Here is a 16,808-nt window from a genome sequence, read left to right on the forward strand (position 1 = left end):
CAATTCTCAGAGATGCAAAGGATGCAAGGCTTTAACAAAACATTTTTTTACAACTGCTCTGTGAGTCACAATAGAAAATAAGGATGTTTACCAAATGATTTCAAATGGACTGGTATGACACAAGCAGCAAACTGCACAAATGGACCATGGATCCGCGCAGCAGCTAATGGAGATTTCAACAACGGTATAAAGCAGCTAGTCAAAACAGGAATGTGCTGAGAAAGACCAGGAGGGCTCTGCTGTATTATGCAGTCCAGAAGTCGAATATTGTTTTCCAACTCTGTGTCCAACTAAAAGAAGAAAAATGAGGCTAAGTATATAAAAATAGAAGCACAAATCAGAAAATTACAATTTCAAAATTACAAAATAAATATATGATGCTGGGGAAACCTGCATTAAAATTAACCCATTTCTTTGCTCTACATGGCACAGATTCACATTAAGCTAATATGCAAAGCGGTCAAATATTCACCTTACAGTGGCTTCAGGCTCCCTTTAAACATCAGCAGTGGCAGACATCTGAGTGAGGAGACGTGGGTTCTGTCAAAGGGCAGGATCTGTGCAATGGCAGAGCTAGAGCCATTGACTCAATGTCCCCTATTAAGAGATCCAACCCATGCCTGGGACTGAACTACTTTACATACAGTGGGTTAAAGAACAGAGGGGTGCAGAAGAATTTAGCATAGTGTGCAATCTCCATTCACAATTTTAGGCAATTTCAACCTGTTTTCAATTGCATAACTTTCCAGATAGGACAAAGCATCCAACCATCAAAAGTTTTCATGTTTAGAAAAACTGTTGATGGTACACTGCATTGATCTGTTCTATAATTTAGCAACAGAAAGAGGTCTGCATTTATCCAGCATTACCATATACTTTAGGTTTGCTTGAAATGTTTTCTGAACTTTAATCCTTCTGATTTACTATAGAATAATGGCTTTAGATGGGCAGTGTAGAACCCGCATATAGCAAAAGGCTAAAGGTTGGTTACAGTGTTAACATATACATATGTAAATACTACAACACAACTTTCCAGTGGAGGGGATTGTGCTGTAATCCTTTCCTTCCCATATATTTCTTCATGCAATCTGCTTACCTGCAGCAGCTTCTTTCGGATCTGACTCTCCTTTTCCATCTGTGCCTGCAGCATTTCCTTCTGTTTACTTGTTAACTGAACCTCTTCTTTTATCCCTTTCTTCTTCTTAATCTCCTACAGAAAGGAGATCATTGAAATCTATTGAAATGTTTCCTCAATTCATTCAATGTACCAAGTAAACAAAGACAGAAACTGAACAACAAAAGCAACATTTGACAGCTGGAGATTCCTGAACCCTTAAAGTGGTTGTAAACCTCAGACATGAAATATGAACAAAGCATATGCCTTGGTAGTGTGTGCTTGTCTCAATTAAGAGCACTATATCATTTCTGTCTGCTGCTTCATTCCTCTGCTATCAACATGAATCACTTCTGACAAGTTTTCCTGACACCAAGAGAAAAATGGTGACAAAGGAGGGATCAACTCTCAGAGCTCTCCTCACTGGGCTCAGCAGAGTGTAAATTCATCTCTCCGTCCCCTATTTTCTGATTGCTTAGAAAAGCTGTATAAATTCTGGACTTTGAATGGCTGTAGAGGAGACAAGACTGCAGATAAACAGGTAAAACTTATACAGGAGGATTGGTTTCATTTCTGTGTATCACCTGAGGCCAGTCACTTCACTAGTATATGTAAGGGTTTACAACCACTTTACCTGCTTGCCGACCAGCCGCCGTTGTTATATGGTGGCAGGTTGGCTCTCCTGCACAAAATGCCGTAGCTGTATGCTGGCTCGTTGCATGCTGCAGTAGCATGCCCGCGCGTCGAGCGGACTCGATGGCCACTGGCAACCTGGGATCACCTAGTACAGAGTAGAGCTGCACAATTAATCGTTAAAAAATAATGATCTTGATTCGACACCCCTCTGATGATCTCTATTGCAGAGTTTGCCGATTCTTTCATATAACAAGTGGAGAGACTTATCTGCTCACTCAGCAGTCAAAAGAAAACATCTGGGCAGTCTGCCAAGTTTTTAATGTGAAACATTGTAACTAACTCTTCTTTCTTAGATCAAAAGGGATACACTTCTGTGTGTAAATAAACAATATAGGCCGTCTGCCAAGTTTTTAACAAAGTGTAAATGCAGGGAGTTTAACCACTTAAAGTCTAAATCTTTTTCTGACACCAAGTTAAAATCAATATTTTTTGCTAGAAAATTAGTTTGAGCCCCCAAACTTTATATATATATTTTAGCAGAGACCCTAGGGAATAAAATGTCAATTGCTACAATATTTTATGTCACACTGTATTTGCCCAGCTGTCTTTCAAACGCAATTTTTTGGGAAAAAATACACTTCAATGAATAATAATAATAATAAAAAAAAAAAAAAGTAAAGTTAGCCCAATTTTTTTTTTTGTTTTAATGTGAGATGATACGCCGCGAGAATGGTGATCTATCTTCTAAGAAAAAAAATCGTGATTCTCATTTTTGTCAGAATCGTGCAGCTTTAGTACAGAGGCAGAATGGGGATCTGCTTTTGTAAACAAGGCGAATCTCCGTTCTGACAGGGGAAATTACACTACTGTTCCCAGTCATCGGGAACAGTGATCTCTGTCATGTCCCTGCCAGCTAACCCCCCCCCCTACAGTTACAACACACCTATGGAACACAGTTAACCCCCTTGATCGCTCCATATTGTTAATCCCTTCCCTGCCAGTGTCATTTTTACATTGATCAGTGCATTATTATAGCACTGATCAATGTAATAAATGGTCACTGGTCCCCAAAAAGTGTAATTTGGGGTCAGATTTGTCCGCCGCAATGTCGCAGTCTTGCAAAAAAAGCAGATCGTCATCATTACTAGTAAAAACAATTAAAAAAATAAATAAAAAAAGTCCCTAAATCTATCCCATAGTTTGTAGACGTGATAACTTTTGCCCAAAACAATCAATATACACCTATTGGGATTTTTTTTTTTTTTTAACTTAAAATATGTAGACGAATATATATCGGCCCAAACTGATTAATAAATTAGTTTTTATATTTTTTGTCTGTTTATAGCGCAAAAAATTAAAACTGCAGAGGTGATCAAATACCACAAAAAGCTCAATTTGTGGGGAGGCTTTTTTGTTTGGGTACAGCATCGCACAACTGCGCAATTGTCAGTTCAAGCGACGCAGTGCCCTATCACAAAGAAAAACCTAGTCATTAAGGGGGGCAAGTCCTTCCGGGCCTGAAGTGGTTAAGGGCTCATTTACACTTGCTTCAACTTTAACACACATTAAAGTGCCTACACCTTTAAATATGCTTGATGTGTTTTTCATGCTTCAGTGATGCTTTTTTGAAGCCTTAATGAAGCTTGGCAAATGCTGTGTATTGATTTTCTATTTGTTTTAAAAGGGCCCAGTAAAACCCCGGCTCAGTAGTACCCTCCACTCAGCAAATCCCCAGCTTATTAGTAAACATGCAGCAGATCCCCTGCTCAGTATTAACCCCCAGCTTTGCTGATCCTCCGCTCAGTAGTAACCCCCAGCTCTGCGATCCCCCACTTAGTAGTAACCCTCAGCTCTGCTGTACCTCCTCTCTCTGGTCCCAAGTTGCACACTATGTGTGTTGTCTGCTAGTTGCTATGCTCCAGTCCAGACCCCACTCGCCTTCCTGCTGGCTCCACACAAAATGTTACGTCTGCACCAAACACTTCCAGAATGCATACACATGAACCAGAAGTGACTGCAGACTATGTCTTTCCAGTTCGATTGTTTATTTCCCAGTGCATCATGGGATATTTCATACCTGCAATAGCCCTTAAAACAAAGTGAAGCCAATGCTTAAAAGCCCTTCAAAAGCTTCAGGTGCTGTACGAAAGCGTTCTATGGAGGCTTTTGAGATGCTTTGAAGCACCAAGAAAGCAATATGGGGTATCCTTTTTGAACGAAGCAAAGCAAACAACGTATCAACAGGACTGTAAGCTTACCATTTTATTTAGTAATTCGGCTTTGATTGGCATTCAAATTGCTTTAAAAAAGCGTGTCCAATGCCACATTTTGAAGCATGTGGAAAAAAAATACTAAGGGTAATTGTGTGGAAGTGGCTTTCCAAAAATGTTTCATGAGAACATTTTGCTCTAGTGTTTAATAAGGTAAGGTAATAATGAATTGTGCTCTGACATCAGTGTTCACATAAGCATCTTCTACAGTCTAACCTTTTTTCAGACACTTGTATGAACTGTTCAGGTGTCCATCATTAGTTCAGTCAGAGATTTAATGAAGGGTATGTTCAACCACATGCGGTGGGACTGCGTTGGATGGCTATTTCACAGCAGTTCCACTGCATGGACATGGCAAAATGCCTCATCTCCTATGTGCCCAGTTCACACCACTGCGTAGCTTTGATGTGCGGGAACAGTACACTGAAAAACGTACTGGAAGCAGTACGAGATGTCTGTGTAAAAAAAAAAAAAAAAGAAACAGTGGGATGCGGCATCACTGCACTCATCTCCCCTGGTTAGCAATGCAATGGCTGGTGTGAACGAGCCCTAATAGCTTTGCTTTATTTAACCACTTGACCACTGGGCACTTAAACACCCTTAATAACCAGACCAATTTTCAGCTTTCGGTGCTCTCGCATTTTGAATGACAATTACTCAGTCATGCAACACTGGACCTATATGAAATTTTTGTCCTTTTTTTCACACAAATAGAGCTTTCTTTTGGTGGTATTTAATCACCGCTGGGTTTTTTATTTTTTGTGCTATAAAAGAAAAAATACCGAAGATTCTGTAAAAAAATGAATTTTTCTTTGTTTCGGTTAGAAAATTTAGCAGATTAGTAATTTTTTCTTCATAAATTTTGGCCAAAATTTATACCACTACATATCTTTGGTAAAAATAAGTACAAATTGGTGGATATTATTTGGTCTTTGTGAAAGTTAAAAAAAAAAAAAAAAAACAGTAAAGTTAGCCCAATTTTTGCATAATGTGAAAGATGAAGTTACGCTGAGTAAATAGATACCTAATATGTCACTCTTCAAAATTGCACACGCTCGTGGAATGGCGCCAAACGTCGCTACCTAAAAATCTCCATAGGCGACGATTTAAATTTTTTTTACTGGTTATATGTTTTGAGTTACAGAGGAGGTCTAGGGCTAGAATTATTGCTCTCGCTCTAACGTTCGCAGCGATACCTCACATGTGTGGTTTGAACACCGTTTTCATATGTGGGCGGGACTTACGTATGCGTTCGCTTCTGCATGCGAGCACATGGGGACAGGGGCGCTTTAAAAAAAAACATTTTTTTTATTGTTCATTTTACTTTATTTATTTTAGTTTGACATTTTTTTCCCCAAAAATAATTTTTTTGATCACTTTTATTCCTATTACAAGGAATGTAAACATCCCTTGTAATAGGAATATGGCATGACAGGTCCTCTTTACAGTGAGATGTGGGGTCAATAAGACCCCGCATCTCACCTCTAAGCTGGGAAGCCTGAAAAAAAAAAAAAAAAAAAAAAAGATTCTGGCTTTGATCGTATTAGCGATTCGGTAGAAGCACCGGAGGGCGGAGGGAGGATGTCTATGGCTGGGTATTGCAGGGTATCACCGACTATGGCTGGGTATCTCAGAGTATGGCTGGGTATCTCAGAGTATGGCGTTGCAGAGTACTGCATTGCAGGGTATTGGCGGGTGTTGCAAAGCATTGCAGAGTGTTGCAGGGTAATGGCGGGTGTTGCAGAGCATTGCAGGGTGTTGCAGAGTATTGCAGGGTGTTGGAGTGTTGCAGGGCGTTGCAGAGTGTTGCAGGGCGTTGCAGAGTGTTGCAGGGCGTTGCAGAGTGTTGCAGGGCGTTGCAGAGTGTTGCAGGGCGTTGCAGAGTGTTGCAGGGCGTTGCAGAGTGTTGCAGGGCGTTGCAGAGTGTTGCAGGGCGTTGCAGAGTGTTGCAGGGCGTTGCAGAGTGTTGCAGGGCATTGCAGAGTGTTGCAGGGCATTGCAGAGTGTTGCAGGGCATTGCAGAGTAATGGCAGGGTATTGCAGAGTAATGCAGGGAATCGAGATTCGTGATGCGCCGGGTCCACTGGACCCAGCGGTCACGGATGCTCTCGTGTGCGCGCCCCAGGGGGCGCGCGAGAGCAGAATTCTGGGAGGCCGTCAATTAACGGCCTCTCAGAGTTAAACAACCGCCCTGAAGCCGTTAATCGGCAATGGGCGGTTGTTAAGTGGTTAAAGAAAGAAAATCTATATACAAAGTAGCACTGCATGTATTCTATTTACAAAGTCAAAGAAAGTACTGCTCAGAGTACATAAGGAAAACTTGCAATACAATCAACTTAATAAAGAGCCTGCATAAGATTTACATAATTTCCTAATGATGTACAAAAAAAAGAGAAGCCAACACACACATTGCTTGGTTAGAAGACTAAGCAAATAAAACAAAAACAAAACCTCTTTGAGTTCCAATTCGATGATCTGCTCCTTGAAAGAATAGGCCTTATTCTCCCTCTTCATATTGGCTTTTTTTAAACTATCTTGATGGGCACTGGAAAGGAAAAACAGTCAGTCACTAACACGATAAAATAGTAAGAATTTGTATATGCAATGTGTTTTCCTTTTACATGTTACTTCTATCCAGCACTTTAATTATGAACACTGAACATAATTGCCTGTATGTTTTTTTTAATAATTTAACTGTATGGAAACCTTAACAATTCAAAAAAAAAAAAAAAACTTTATTTTAGATTGATTCAGTTTAGCCATCTTACTACATCGAGAGGGCTGTTAGGGATGCTAAATATCTTAGTAATCTACATGGCAGACTTATTGTTAGCTTTGACCTTCCAGGCTCTGCAGCTGTAACTTGCAGAAGCAGCATTTGCAAACATGCAATATTTACCCATTGATTCTACCAGAAATGCAGTAATCTATAACTTTCTGTGGTCTCCACCTTTACTGCACTAAAAGCATTGCTATTGGTGCTGCAGAGTTCATCTTTGTGGACTACGGAACACCCCCTTATATTATGGGGAAAGAAGTGGGGAGTTCTGTAGTCCTAATCTGTCCTAGGGAGAAAATGCTACTCCTCCACAGATACAGCAGTGAATTAGCTTTGTCACTATAGGAAAGGAACTGAGTTTCTGGCAGGATCACCAGGTGAAAATAAAGGAAATAGCCTAAGAAAATAAAACTAAAGTAGCCACCACATCCAAGAACTGACAAGCTGCAATACATTACACATTTCTGATCTTAGTTTAGATGCATGCAAATAAAATGCAATAAAAGTCTATTACAAGACCACTGTAAATATCAATATTTACTCTTCCCCTTTAACAAAATCTATTTCTGTCCCAGGGGTATTTACCTTTGCAAGATAGATTTGTCATACAACTCCCCCTCAGGAGTTTGCATAATGGCATATTCTTCTCTGGTGACTTGAAACAAAGCTGGATTCTGCAGAGATTCAGTTATGATTCCGACTAATTGAGGAAGAACCTTGTGTGAAGATATTCGAGCCAAAGTACCAGCTGCATTCAAGACAGCCTAAAATAAACATAATATCATTTATATCTTCTTACATGGCGTGGGTATTGCATAAGCATTTTACCTGTTCAATTTTCAATAAAATGCTATGACATCACCCAAAAGGAGAAGTTTTAAAATTTTAGGACATCACCCAAAAGGAGAAGTTTCGCTTTTTTTCCCCCTTCTTGCCCTCTCTTTGCCATATTTTGAAAATAAATATATATATATTATTTTTTTTTTGTTTTTTTTGGGGGGGGGGGGGGCTGACAACACGGCTTGCAGTGTGAAGTTGCAAAGAGTCGAAGCCGGCTTCCCACAGTCAACATGCCTGCGGACCCCAAGTCCGGTGAAGAACCAGACTGGTTGAGGACTTCATTAGATGCCTGGACAGGTGTCGGTTTATTAAAAGTCAGCCACTACAGTTTTTGTAGCTGCAGACTTAATTTTTTGGGAAACCTGGCCTCTAAGTTCATTTTCTGCTGTCTTGTAAATTTTCTGTTAACAGTCTACTTAGTGGGAATGCTTTAGCAGTCCCACTATTGTTATTCGATTTATTAATCATCATCATCTTTTTACTATTCCGTACGGTTTTTGGCTCTGCGTAACTTCTGCATACTTTCAGCTTTTAAAGCCATTCAACTTTTAAAATGTTCTGCTCTTTCAGCTGATGTGTGAACTTCAACTTTTTTTTCTACTATTTATACTTTTTAAAATATTAAGCTTTTTAACACATTTTTTTTTTTTTTTAACATTGAAGTCAATGAGAGCATGCTTAAAATCCTTAAAATCTTCTTCCGCTCCCAAAAGTTTCAGCTCCTTTATACTTTCACCTACAGACGCCAAACAAACTTTAAAATGTTCACAAAATATTCAGCTACCTGGCTATATCTTTTCAGTTTGATAACTTTTACAGTTTTTGTGAAAAAGCTGTTTAAGTTTAGTGATTATTTCAGAAAATTTCATTAAATTTAGGGCATCCAGGCTTTTGTTGTCGGTTTTGTTTAAATGGTTACCAAAGCTTCTTATACACAGTGATGGGCAGTGGGGGGAGGCAGCTGGAGCATCTCAGATTACAGAGCCCGGGGGAGAGCACAGACACCATGTACTGATTTATAATAGAGCAATATGATGGGGCAGTTTTGATGGTATTCACCATTCCCACGCATTTTCTCCAGGAAATGCATTTTCTAGTACTATATATTTTATACACACATTAATCTTGAGGAGCCCAAGATAATCAACCAAGTAGATTGGTAAAAGCAAACAGTACTTAACAGGCAGACAGAAAAAAAAGAAAACAGCTTATACTAAGTAAACAAAACAGTACATCAATTTCTGGCACAGAAATTAAGACTCAGCTCACTGCCAGTCCCAATCATCTCTTAACAGGGTTTTTGAAATTTCCCATCTACCTTGGGGGTCCCAAAGAGGAGGTCTCCACAGTAAAGCAATTGTGCCTTAGCTGCAAGCTAGCTCACACTGCTCCCCTCCCTCAGCTGTGTTCTGCTCTACTCCAACTCAGACCGATCTTGGCCATTTGCTCTCCTTTTCTGGACTCCCTTGCAGAGGAGTTAACCCCATCTGGACCAAAGTCCCTGTTATCAAGGTTTGAATGGTTCTTTCCCACCCAAAGGTCTCTTGGAATCTTTGAATTCCAGGTCCCAAAGGAGGACTTAGCATACCAGAAAGTACTGAAAGTCTCCACTATGACTGGACTACCCCAGAACCCCTCACCCTGCATGGCTGAGAACCCCAATTACACAAGGTCTTCAAACTGTCTCACTTAAAAAAGGGACCACAACCAAAATAGTGGGGAAATATACCAGCCATCCTTTATGCATCTCGTCCCACCCCTCAATGTGGATGTGTCTGAGGCATTGTGGGACACCATACAAGGTACCCTAAAAAGGGCACCTGCGTTTGGTGTTTTCCAGGCCTGTGTTCTACCATGAACTTGAACTGCTGTAATGCCAGGAACCATCTGGTTATCCTGTGTGCTTGTGAGTCTGTGTGACTCTGGGTGAGTGGGGTCCGAACATTTCTTCTCTATCCCTCCAAAAGATATCACCATATCCTATACGGGAACCAAGGGGTGAATTTGTTGGAAGACCATCTGGACCTGGAGAAAGGCCTTGGCTGGGCTAAGGCCACAAGCACTAACGATTCCTTGTAATGATGGATCAACTGGAGCTGGTAAGTGAGCCTTTTAGCTGTTGGTGGAGGCACTGATATTTAAATAACTTTGGTGGAGATCATTACTAAGAGTTACTTTCACATCACTTGTGGACTGATTTTCATAAATTTTCACATCGATGTCACATTATTTGTGGACTGTTCGAATCATCTTATGTGTTTTATATGATTGAACAGCATGACCTATATTTGTTTTTAAGTAGATTCTATGTGCCCGGACTAACAGTCACCCCAAGGCGAGCAAAGATCTCCCTTGAGTTTTTTTTTTTATAGTCCTTGGTGTCAGCCACCAGCAGGTCATAGCAGACCTTCTGCGGTTCCACTGACAGAAAGAGGGCAATTAGGCTGGTCCCTTCCTCTCAGCCGTGCGCTCAAAACATGCTCAGGAAAGCCTCCACGTCATTATGGGGAGTCAGGTTTTGCAAGAAATGGCACCTTCACAGGGTTGCTCAAGGCAACAACCCCTTCAGATAATCATCTTTAGCAGTCACCTGGGTGTGTTGTGCCTCTAGCTGCGCTGCCTGAGACTGCTGAGTTTCAATAAAGTTATGAACTCCTCGGCAGTCTTCATTTAAAAAAAAAAAAAAAAAAGAAAAAAAGCTTATTGTTGGCAAACAAAATGGTCTATCAATTTCTGCCACAGAAATAAAGGGTCCGTCACATTCGTCCCTTCCTTAACAGGGTTTTTGAAAGTTCTGAAAATCAGTCTTCTATTTTATGACTGGACTATGAACCATGGAACCCCTCAACCAATATGGAGGAGAACCCCTAAATAATGTTTCAAACCATCCCCCTTAAGAGACCATAACCCAAATAGTGGGCAAAAATATATTATATATATATATATATATATATATATATATATATATATATATATATATATATACACATACATATATATACACACACACACACACACACACACACACACACATATACATCCAGCTGTTATGGAACTACAAGTCCCATCATGCTGCTGACTTTGGGTGTCATGCCACCAATGGTCAGCGGGTTGCAATGCCTCATGGGACTTCTAGTTCCACAACAGCTGGAGGACCACAGGTTGAACACTCTTGGCCTAAACATTTTGCATTTAGCCTGTCAATACTTTCAGTGATTTCTACAGAACTGATGGACACATTGCAGGAAATTTACTCCACCTGGGAGTGTGCAAAATGTGGTGCAGCTCTGTATAGAAACCAGTTTCCAGGTTTTATTGTCAAACCTTAATTGAACAAGCTGAAGCTAGACACTGGCTACTTTGCACAGTTGCAACAGATTCTGAGGGCTCAGGTTTTAGTAAATATCCGCCATTGTATTTCTATATATACTAGCTATGTGCACCATGAACAGAAACAGGTTAGATAATGGTGGTAACAGTGTAAGAGAGGGTATCTAATACGTATACAGTATTTCTGGATTCTAAAGGTCCACTTACTTGATCGTTAGATGAATTAGACATGATTACTGGTAAAAAATCATCAAAGTGCTTATTAATGAACTCAGCAGGGTCAAGCTTCATTTTGTGCAGAAGGTCTACCCAAAGGTCTGGATATGTAGATGCTGTCCCAGAAGAGAAAAATTAAACTGAGAAAAGCAGAACTGTCATGCTTATATTTTCCCACAGATCCTCTACACAACTTACCAACTAAAGGGTGGTTTGCTAATACTAGAAGCTCCTGGGCAAGATTTTCTGCTTCCACTGAGTCAGTTTCTATCCCTGGAACACAAGTGAGGACAGAGATTGCCTCTTGTATGATTCTTGGAGATATATGGGGCTTTCCTTGCTCTGTCAATTCTTCAGATTCAGTTAGTGCGCTATCCATTAATAGCAACTGTATAAAAACAAACATCATCCCAAGAGTCAAATGGCACCATCAGATATTATAAAAGATTATCCTTTTTTTACTACACCTACCTTGTTTGAATTTAGCACAGTTCTAAGTTCTGTCAAAAGGCCATACAAAAGCTTAGTGCCACCAAGAGATGCCAGCAGCTTTCTGATGGTTTGTTGACACTGCCTACGTACTTTCCATGAGCGAGTGAGCAGAACAGTAATCAAAGAGTGATAGTATGGCCTGAAAGAAAAAAAACACAGGGCCAATAAATATTTCTGATCCTTTTATACTATGAGACACAACTCTCACAAAAATCAAAGACTTACTGAGTCCGGTTGTCTGGCAGCCTATGGATGTGGTCAAGTAAGAGTCTCTCACATAGTTGTAGCAAGGTTAAAAGGGCTAAAAATAAATAATTTTTTTTTTTTAATCACAAATTAAAAATATAAATTACTACATGGGTAAAAATAGTTAAATATTATGATATCAAATTATTTTAACATTTAGAATCACAGGAGAAATATATGCAAGCAAATCTTTAAAAAGGCGTATTATACACACATCAAGCTATAGAGTAAATCCAAATAAGGCTTGCCTTTAAATCATTCGAAAAAAAGTTCTAACTGTTGGGAAAAGCTTAATTTTGTCCACTAAAAAGAGATTGTTGTTTTTTAGAAATGGCATTAAAGTTATGTAAAATGCCTGTTTTGATGCAAATGGCGCATAGTGGAATTATCCTTTATATGTGAACAGTCAGCATTTTAATTGTACTAAGCTGCTTCAACTGTCCAATGTCAGGCACCCCAAGTCCATGGCATAGTAGATCTTAAAGGTCCTGAGAGCCCATGAACTCAAAGCATTAGATGCATACAAATTATTTTTAAAGGGAGATAGAGCTGTGCAGGTCCTCCACACAATGTAGAAGTTACATTGGCGTCACAGCCAAAAAGTTAAAACGTATGCAAAGGCAACATTTTGCTTGCTCATGCTAATAACTGTGTAAGATTCAATTTTGTTCACGCTGGAGAGATTTTCTCTAATTTTCCGTTGTGTCTGCAGGACAGGAAGTGAAGGAAAATCTATGAAAGCAGCAGCCAAAAGCATGGCAAAAGTAACTTAATGGCAGCATATGTTCATATATGAAGGCAAAATTCAAGTTCACTTACATTCTTCACTTGTTGAGGAAAGAAATTTGTCAGAAGTGAAAATCTGCTTCTTCTCATCGGACAGCAGTTGCCAAAAGTTGTTTAGCTTGCTTTCTGTAAAAAATAAATAAAAAATTAATAATAATAAAGTCAGCCTGCAACTTAAAAGAGACATATGGGAAACGAAAAAAAAAAAAACACAAACTATACTCATCTTGCTGCAGCAGCATCAGTCTAATATTGCAGCTGCCCACCACCGTCTCAGCAACTGAGCAATCACATGACTGCTGATCATTCAGTTTTCGGTTGGCTCTGAACAGAAAGTGGTGACTGACAGTCACCGCTCTCTGCTATGCCCCTCCAGCAGGCTGGGGGGGGGGGTGGAAGCAGCTGGCCATGGCTCTCAGCCTTGTGCCGTTTAAGCATTTGGGTGGATCTCAACAATATGGTCGGGATCCTTGGAGAAGCTCTGATGTCAGCCAACAGTGGGCTTTAGCCCACAGTTGGCTGATTCTGGGTCACAGGTGGCAAACACCTCTGTAATCCAAAAGAGAAGTATGACCAAAAAAAGTTGTCCATTAAGTGAACACTTTTTTTCCCCCCCATTTAATATTTTATCCACATCAAATATAACATATTATGCATGCCTATATGCTAATCTAATATACATATAAATTAATTTTCTTCCAAGACCACGACCATGCACTCTAAATACAACAAGATCAACTATTTTATTAGAATTATAATCCCCCCATTACATCAAGGCAGAAGTCATCTCTCACCCTTAATCAAAGTATATCTCAGACTCCATCCTGGGGGATTCGATCTATATATTCCTGAAGTGTATAGCACTCTCTTACCTCTTTTTTTTTTGTAAATATACTCTCCTCCTCTACCTCTGGGTAGCATCTATTTAGAAATGCCGGGGTGCAATACCACCGAGATAGAATCTTAAAATTTGTCTCCTGCATTCTTATGCAGTTTGACGACTCAAATGTATTATTTATTATATTAGTACACTGCTCTTCCATAAAGTTTTTTTTCCAAATCTCTCTCCCACACCCTAAAAAGGGCAACCTAAAGTCCTCCGAGGGTGCAACCAGCAGAGCGTACATTTTAGAGACTTTGATACAGTACACCGCTTCCGTTACAATATCCCTCAAAGATTGTTAAAGTGCGCTCATACCTACTTGGTGGGATTAAAGTATTTAAGAAGTGTCTCAGCTGTACCGCCCGCCAAAAATCCAAATGATATGGCAAAGGTCCTTTGTTCGGTCTTTGCCACCATTGAACACATTTTATTTTATCACTGACTACTTTCTATACAGACACATCAAGCAGTAGTACAGAGCTTTATGCATGATATATGTGGAACCTTACCAATTTGTGTTTCAATGATAGACAATCTGCACACAAGGACAGCAGCAGCAAGAGCTTCTGTTAAAAACGATATCTGTGCGGTTTGTGATGCAGCCTTCTCCACAGTCTGGATCAAAAGAGGCAAGAGCCCTAGAGCTTGGCCCAATGTATCACCTGAGGTATAAAGAACAGGAATATTTTCAAAATGTGCTTTTGTTTTTGTCAATTCTAATTTTATTTCAAGTTATTGTAAAGCATTACACATATTTAAACAATTTCAAACATATACATTACTTGCATACATAGTGAATACATATCATAAGTACTTTAACACGCATAGGAAAAAGAAAGAAGAAAGGAAGAAAAGAAAAGAAAAAAAACAAAAAAAAAAAAACACAGGGAGATGGGGGCCCCACCTCCCCCCTCCCCTCTCCCCTCTATCCCTTCCCCTTTTCTCTCCTCCAGCATAGTCTTTCCTACCATTACTTTCCTCCTTCTACCTTCAGCTTTTACCAATTTCCTATACTGCCTCCATGGGTTCCAAACCAGGAGGCACCTTTCATACGAATCTAATTCTTGTGCTATAAATATCTCAATCCTCTCTATATTATCCATTTCTAAGGCCCATTCGTTTATCGAAGGAGACTGAGTTGATTGCCAGTGACGCGGTATCACCGTTCTTGCTGCAGTCAACCAGTGCCCAAGAAGCTTCTTTTTGATATTTTTATATGTTCCTGGTAACATAGAGAGAAGGGTAATTTGCGGCGTATTTGGGATTATCTCCCCAGTAACTAATGTGTATAGTTGCATAACCTTTTCCCAGAAACAAAAAAATAGGGGGCATTTCCACCAAATATGGAGCAGTGAGCCCCTCTCTGTATGGCACCGCCAACATATATCCGGTTTTTCTGGATATATACGATGTAGTGTCACTGGGCTCCAATACCATCTTGAGAGCAACTTGTAATTTGTCTCTTGTGCTTTAATTGTCGGTGATAGACAATGTGATAGCTTAAATGCCTTCTCCCATTCCCCAACCTCAATTTGAACATTAATCTCATTAGACCATTTATATATTCTGGGGGCTCCGGATGATTTTTAATTATCAACATCTTGTAGAGCGCTGATAAAACGTGTTTTGGTTTTTGATCTTGTGTCAAAAGAATTTCAAGTTGAGTTAAATCTCTACCCAGGGACTTACTCGAACGAATAGAATACCAAAATGAGAGTAACTGCCGGTGTTCCAACATGTGCACGAAAGATGGACACTGTCTAGGAAATAGGTTTAATAGAGACCGAACTGTTCCCTGACATAAAATATTGCTCAATCTATAATGAGGTTCCCTTTTCCATATAAGAAAACTTGTCCTATTTAGTGCCGGGGGAAAAATTAGCAAAATGTGCTTTTAAAGTAATTTTCAAAAAAGAAAAGAAATACCACTAGCAGATATAAAAGCACAGGCACCTTATGGTACATACCTGTGGCAGCTTTTACTTTCCCTTTCTACACCGAAATGCAGGGCCTATCCCATTGAGCAAAGCTCAAGAACTTTCTAGTGGTGATGGAGCTACTTGCACCTTCCTACCGCGATGAGTCAACAGAAATGTAGAGGAGAGGCAGGGGAGTTGGAATAACCGCAGAATTTTGCTATGGCAAGGGCAATGAAAAGCTGCTTTAGGTATGTGCAGTCACTTTAACCCCTTGCTGCACACCAATATACATCGGCACAATGGCAGCAGTGGGCAAATGGGCGTACCTGTATGTCCCCTTTAAGAGCCGGGAATAGCAGGCGCGCGCGCCTGACGCGTACAGCGTGACCGTGGGACCAGCGCCTCAGAACGGGGAAGTGCCTATGTAAACACCCCGTTCCAGCTAGTGTCATGACAGATCACCGCTCCCTGTCATCGGGATCGGTGATCGTTGTCATGCGACTTGAAGCCCACCCCCCCACAGTTAGAATCACTCCCTAGGACACACTTAACCTCTTCATCACCCCCTAGTGGTTAACCCATTCATTGCCAGTGTCACTTACACAGTAATCAATGCATTTTTATAGCACTGATTGCTGTATAAATGACAATGGTCCCAAAATCGTGTCAAAATTGTCCGATGTATCCGCCATAATGTCGCAGTCCTAAACAAAATCGCAGATCGCCGCCATTACTAATAAAAAAAATTAAAAATAAAAATGCCATAAAACTATCCCCTATTTTGTAGATGCTACAACTTTTGCGCAAACCAATCAATATACGCTTATTGCGATTTTTTTTTACCAAAAATATGCAGAATACATAATCGGCCTAAACTGAGGAAAAAAATATATTTTTATATATATTTTTGGGGGAATATCTATTATAGCAAAAAGTGATACTTTTTTTTCAAAAATTGTCACCTTTTGTTTATAGCTCAAAAAAGAAAAAAAAACTGCAGAGGTGATCAAGTACCACCAAAAGAAAGCTCTATTTGTGGGAAAAAAGGACGTACATTTTATTTGGGTGCAACGTTGCATTACCACGCAACTGCCAGTTAAAGCAACGGAGTGCCGAATCGCAAAAAGTCCTCGGGTCTGGAAGGGGGTAAAATCTTTCGGTGCAGAATCGGTTAAAGTACACCTACACAGGAAAAATAGAAGGTGGTTGCCATGGATAATTCATTCTGAAATTGCTAGTTGCCTGCCTGTGTCTGGTTTCACACACACGGGACAAGCACAATGCAAATAAAAGTCAG

The 16,808-nt window shown here is 40.0% G+C and overlaps 1 protein-coding gene across 1 annotated transcript in view; it reads right to left on the reverse strand.

The window, feature by feature from the left end:
- Positions 1–16,808, reverse strand: part of GCN1 (GCN1 activator of EIF2AK4) — a 92,112-nt gene that overhangs the window by 45,504 nt on the left and 29,800 nt on the right. The window contains exons 15-24 of the mRNA XM_077461444.1: positions 14,102–14,254; positions 12,743–12,835; positions 11,903–11,978; positions 11,657–11,816; positions 11,384–11,573; positions 11,177–11,301; positions 7,385–7,563; positions 6,472–6,565; positions 1,097–1,210; positions 92–290 (exon numbers count right to left, since the gene is read on the reverse strand). Coding sequence (XP_077317570.1) covers positions 92–290; positions 1,097–1,210; positions 6,472–6,565; positions 7,385–7,563; positions 11,177–11,301; positions 11,384–11,573; positions 11,657–11,816; positions 11,903–11,978; positions 12,743–12,835; positions 14,102–14,254 — 1,383 coding nt within the window. The remainder of the gene's footprint in view (positions 1–91; positions 291–1,096; positions 1,211–6,471; positions 6,566–7,384; positions 7,564–11,176; positions 11,302–11,383; positions 11,574–11,656; positions 11,817–11,902; positions 11,979–12,742; positions 12,836–14,101; positions 14,255–16,808) is intronic.

This window comes from Lithobates pipiens, unplaced genomic scaffold, assembly GCF_037356315.1.
Source record: "Lithobates pipiens isolate NorthernLeopardFrog02 unplaced genomic scaffold, aLitPip1_a1.2 Scaffold_3, whole genome shotgun sequence".
Classification (NCBI taxonomy): Eukaryota; Metazoa; Chordata; class Amphibia; order Anura; family Ranidae; genus Lithobates; species Lithobates pipiens.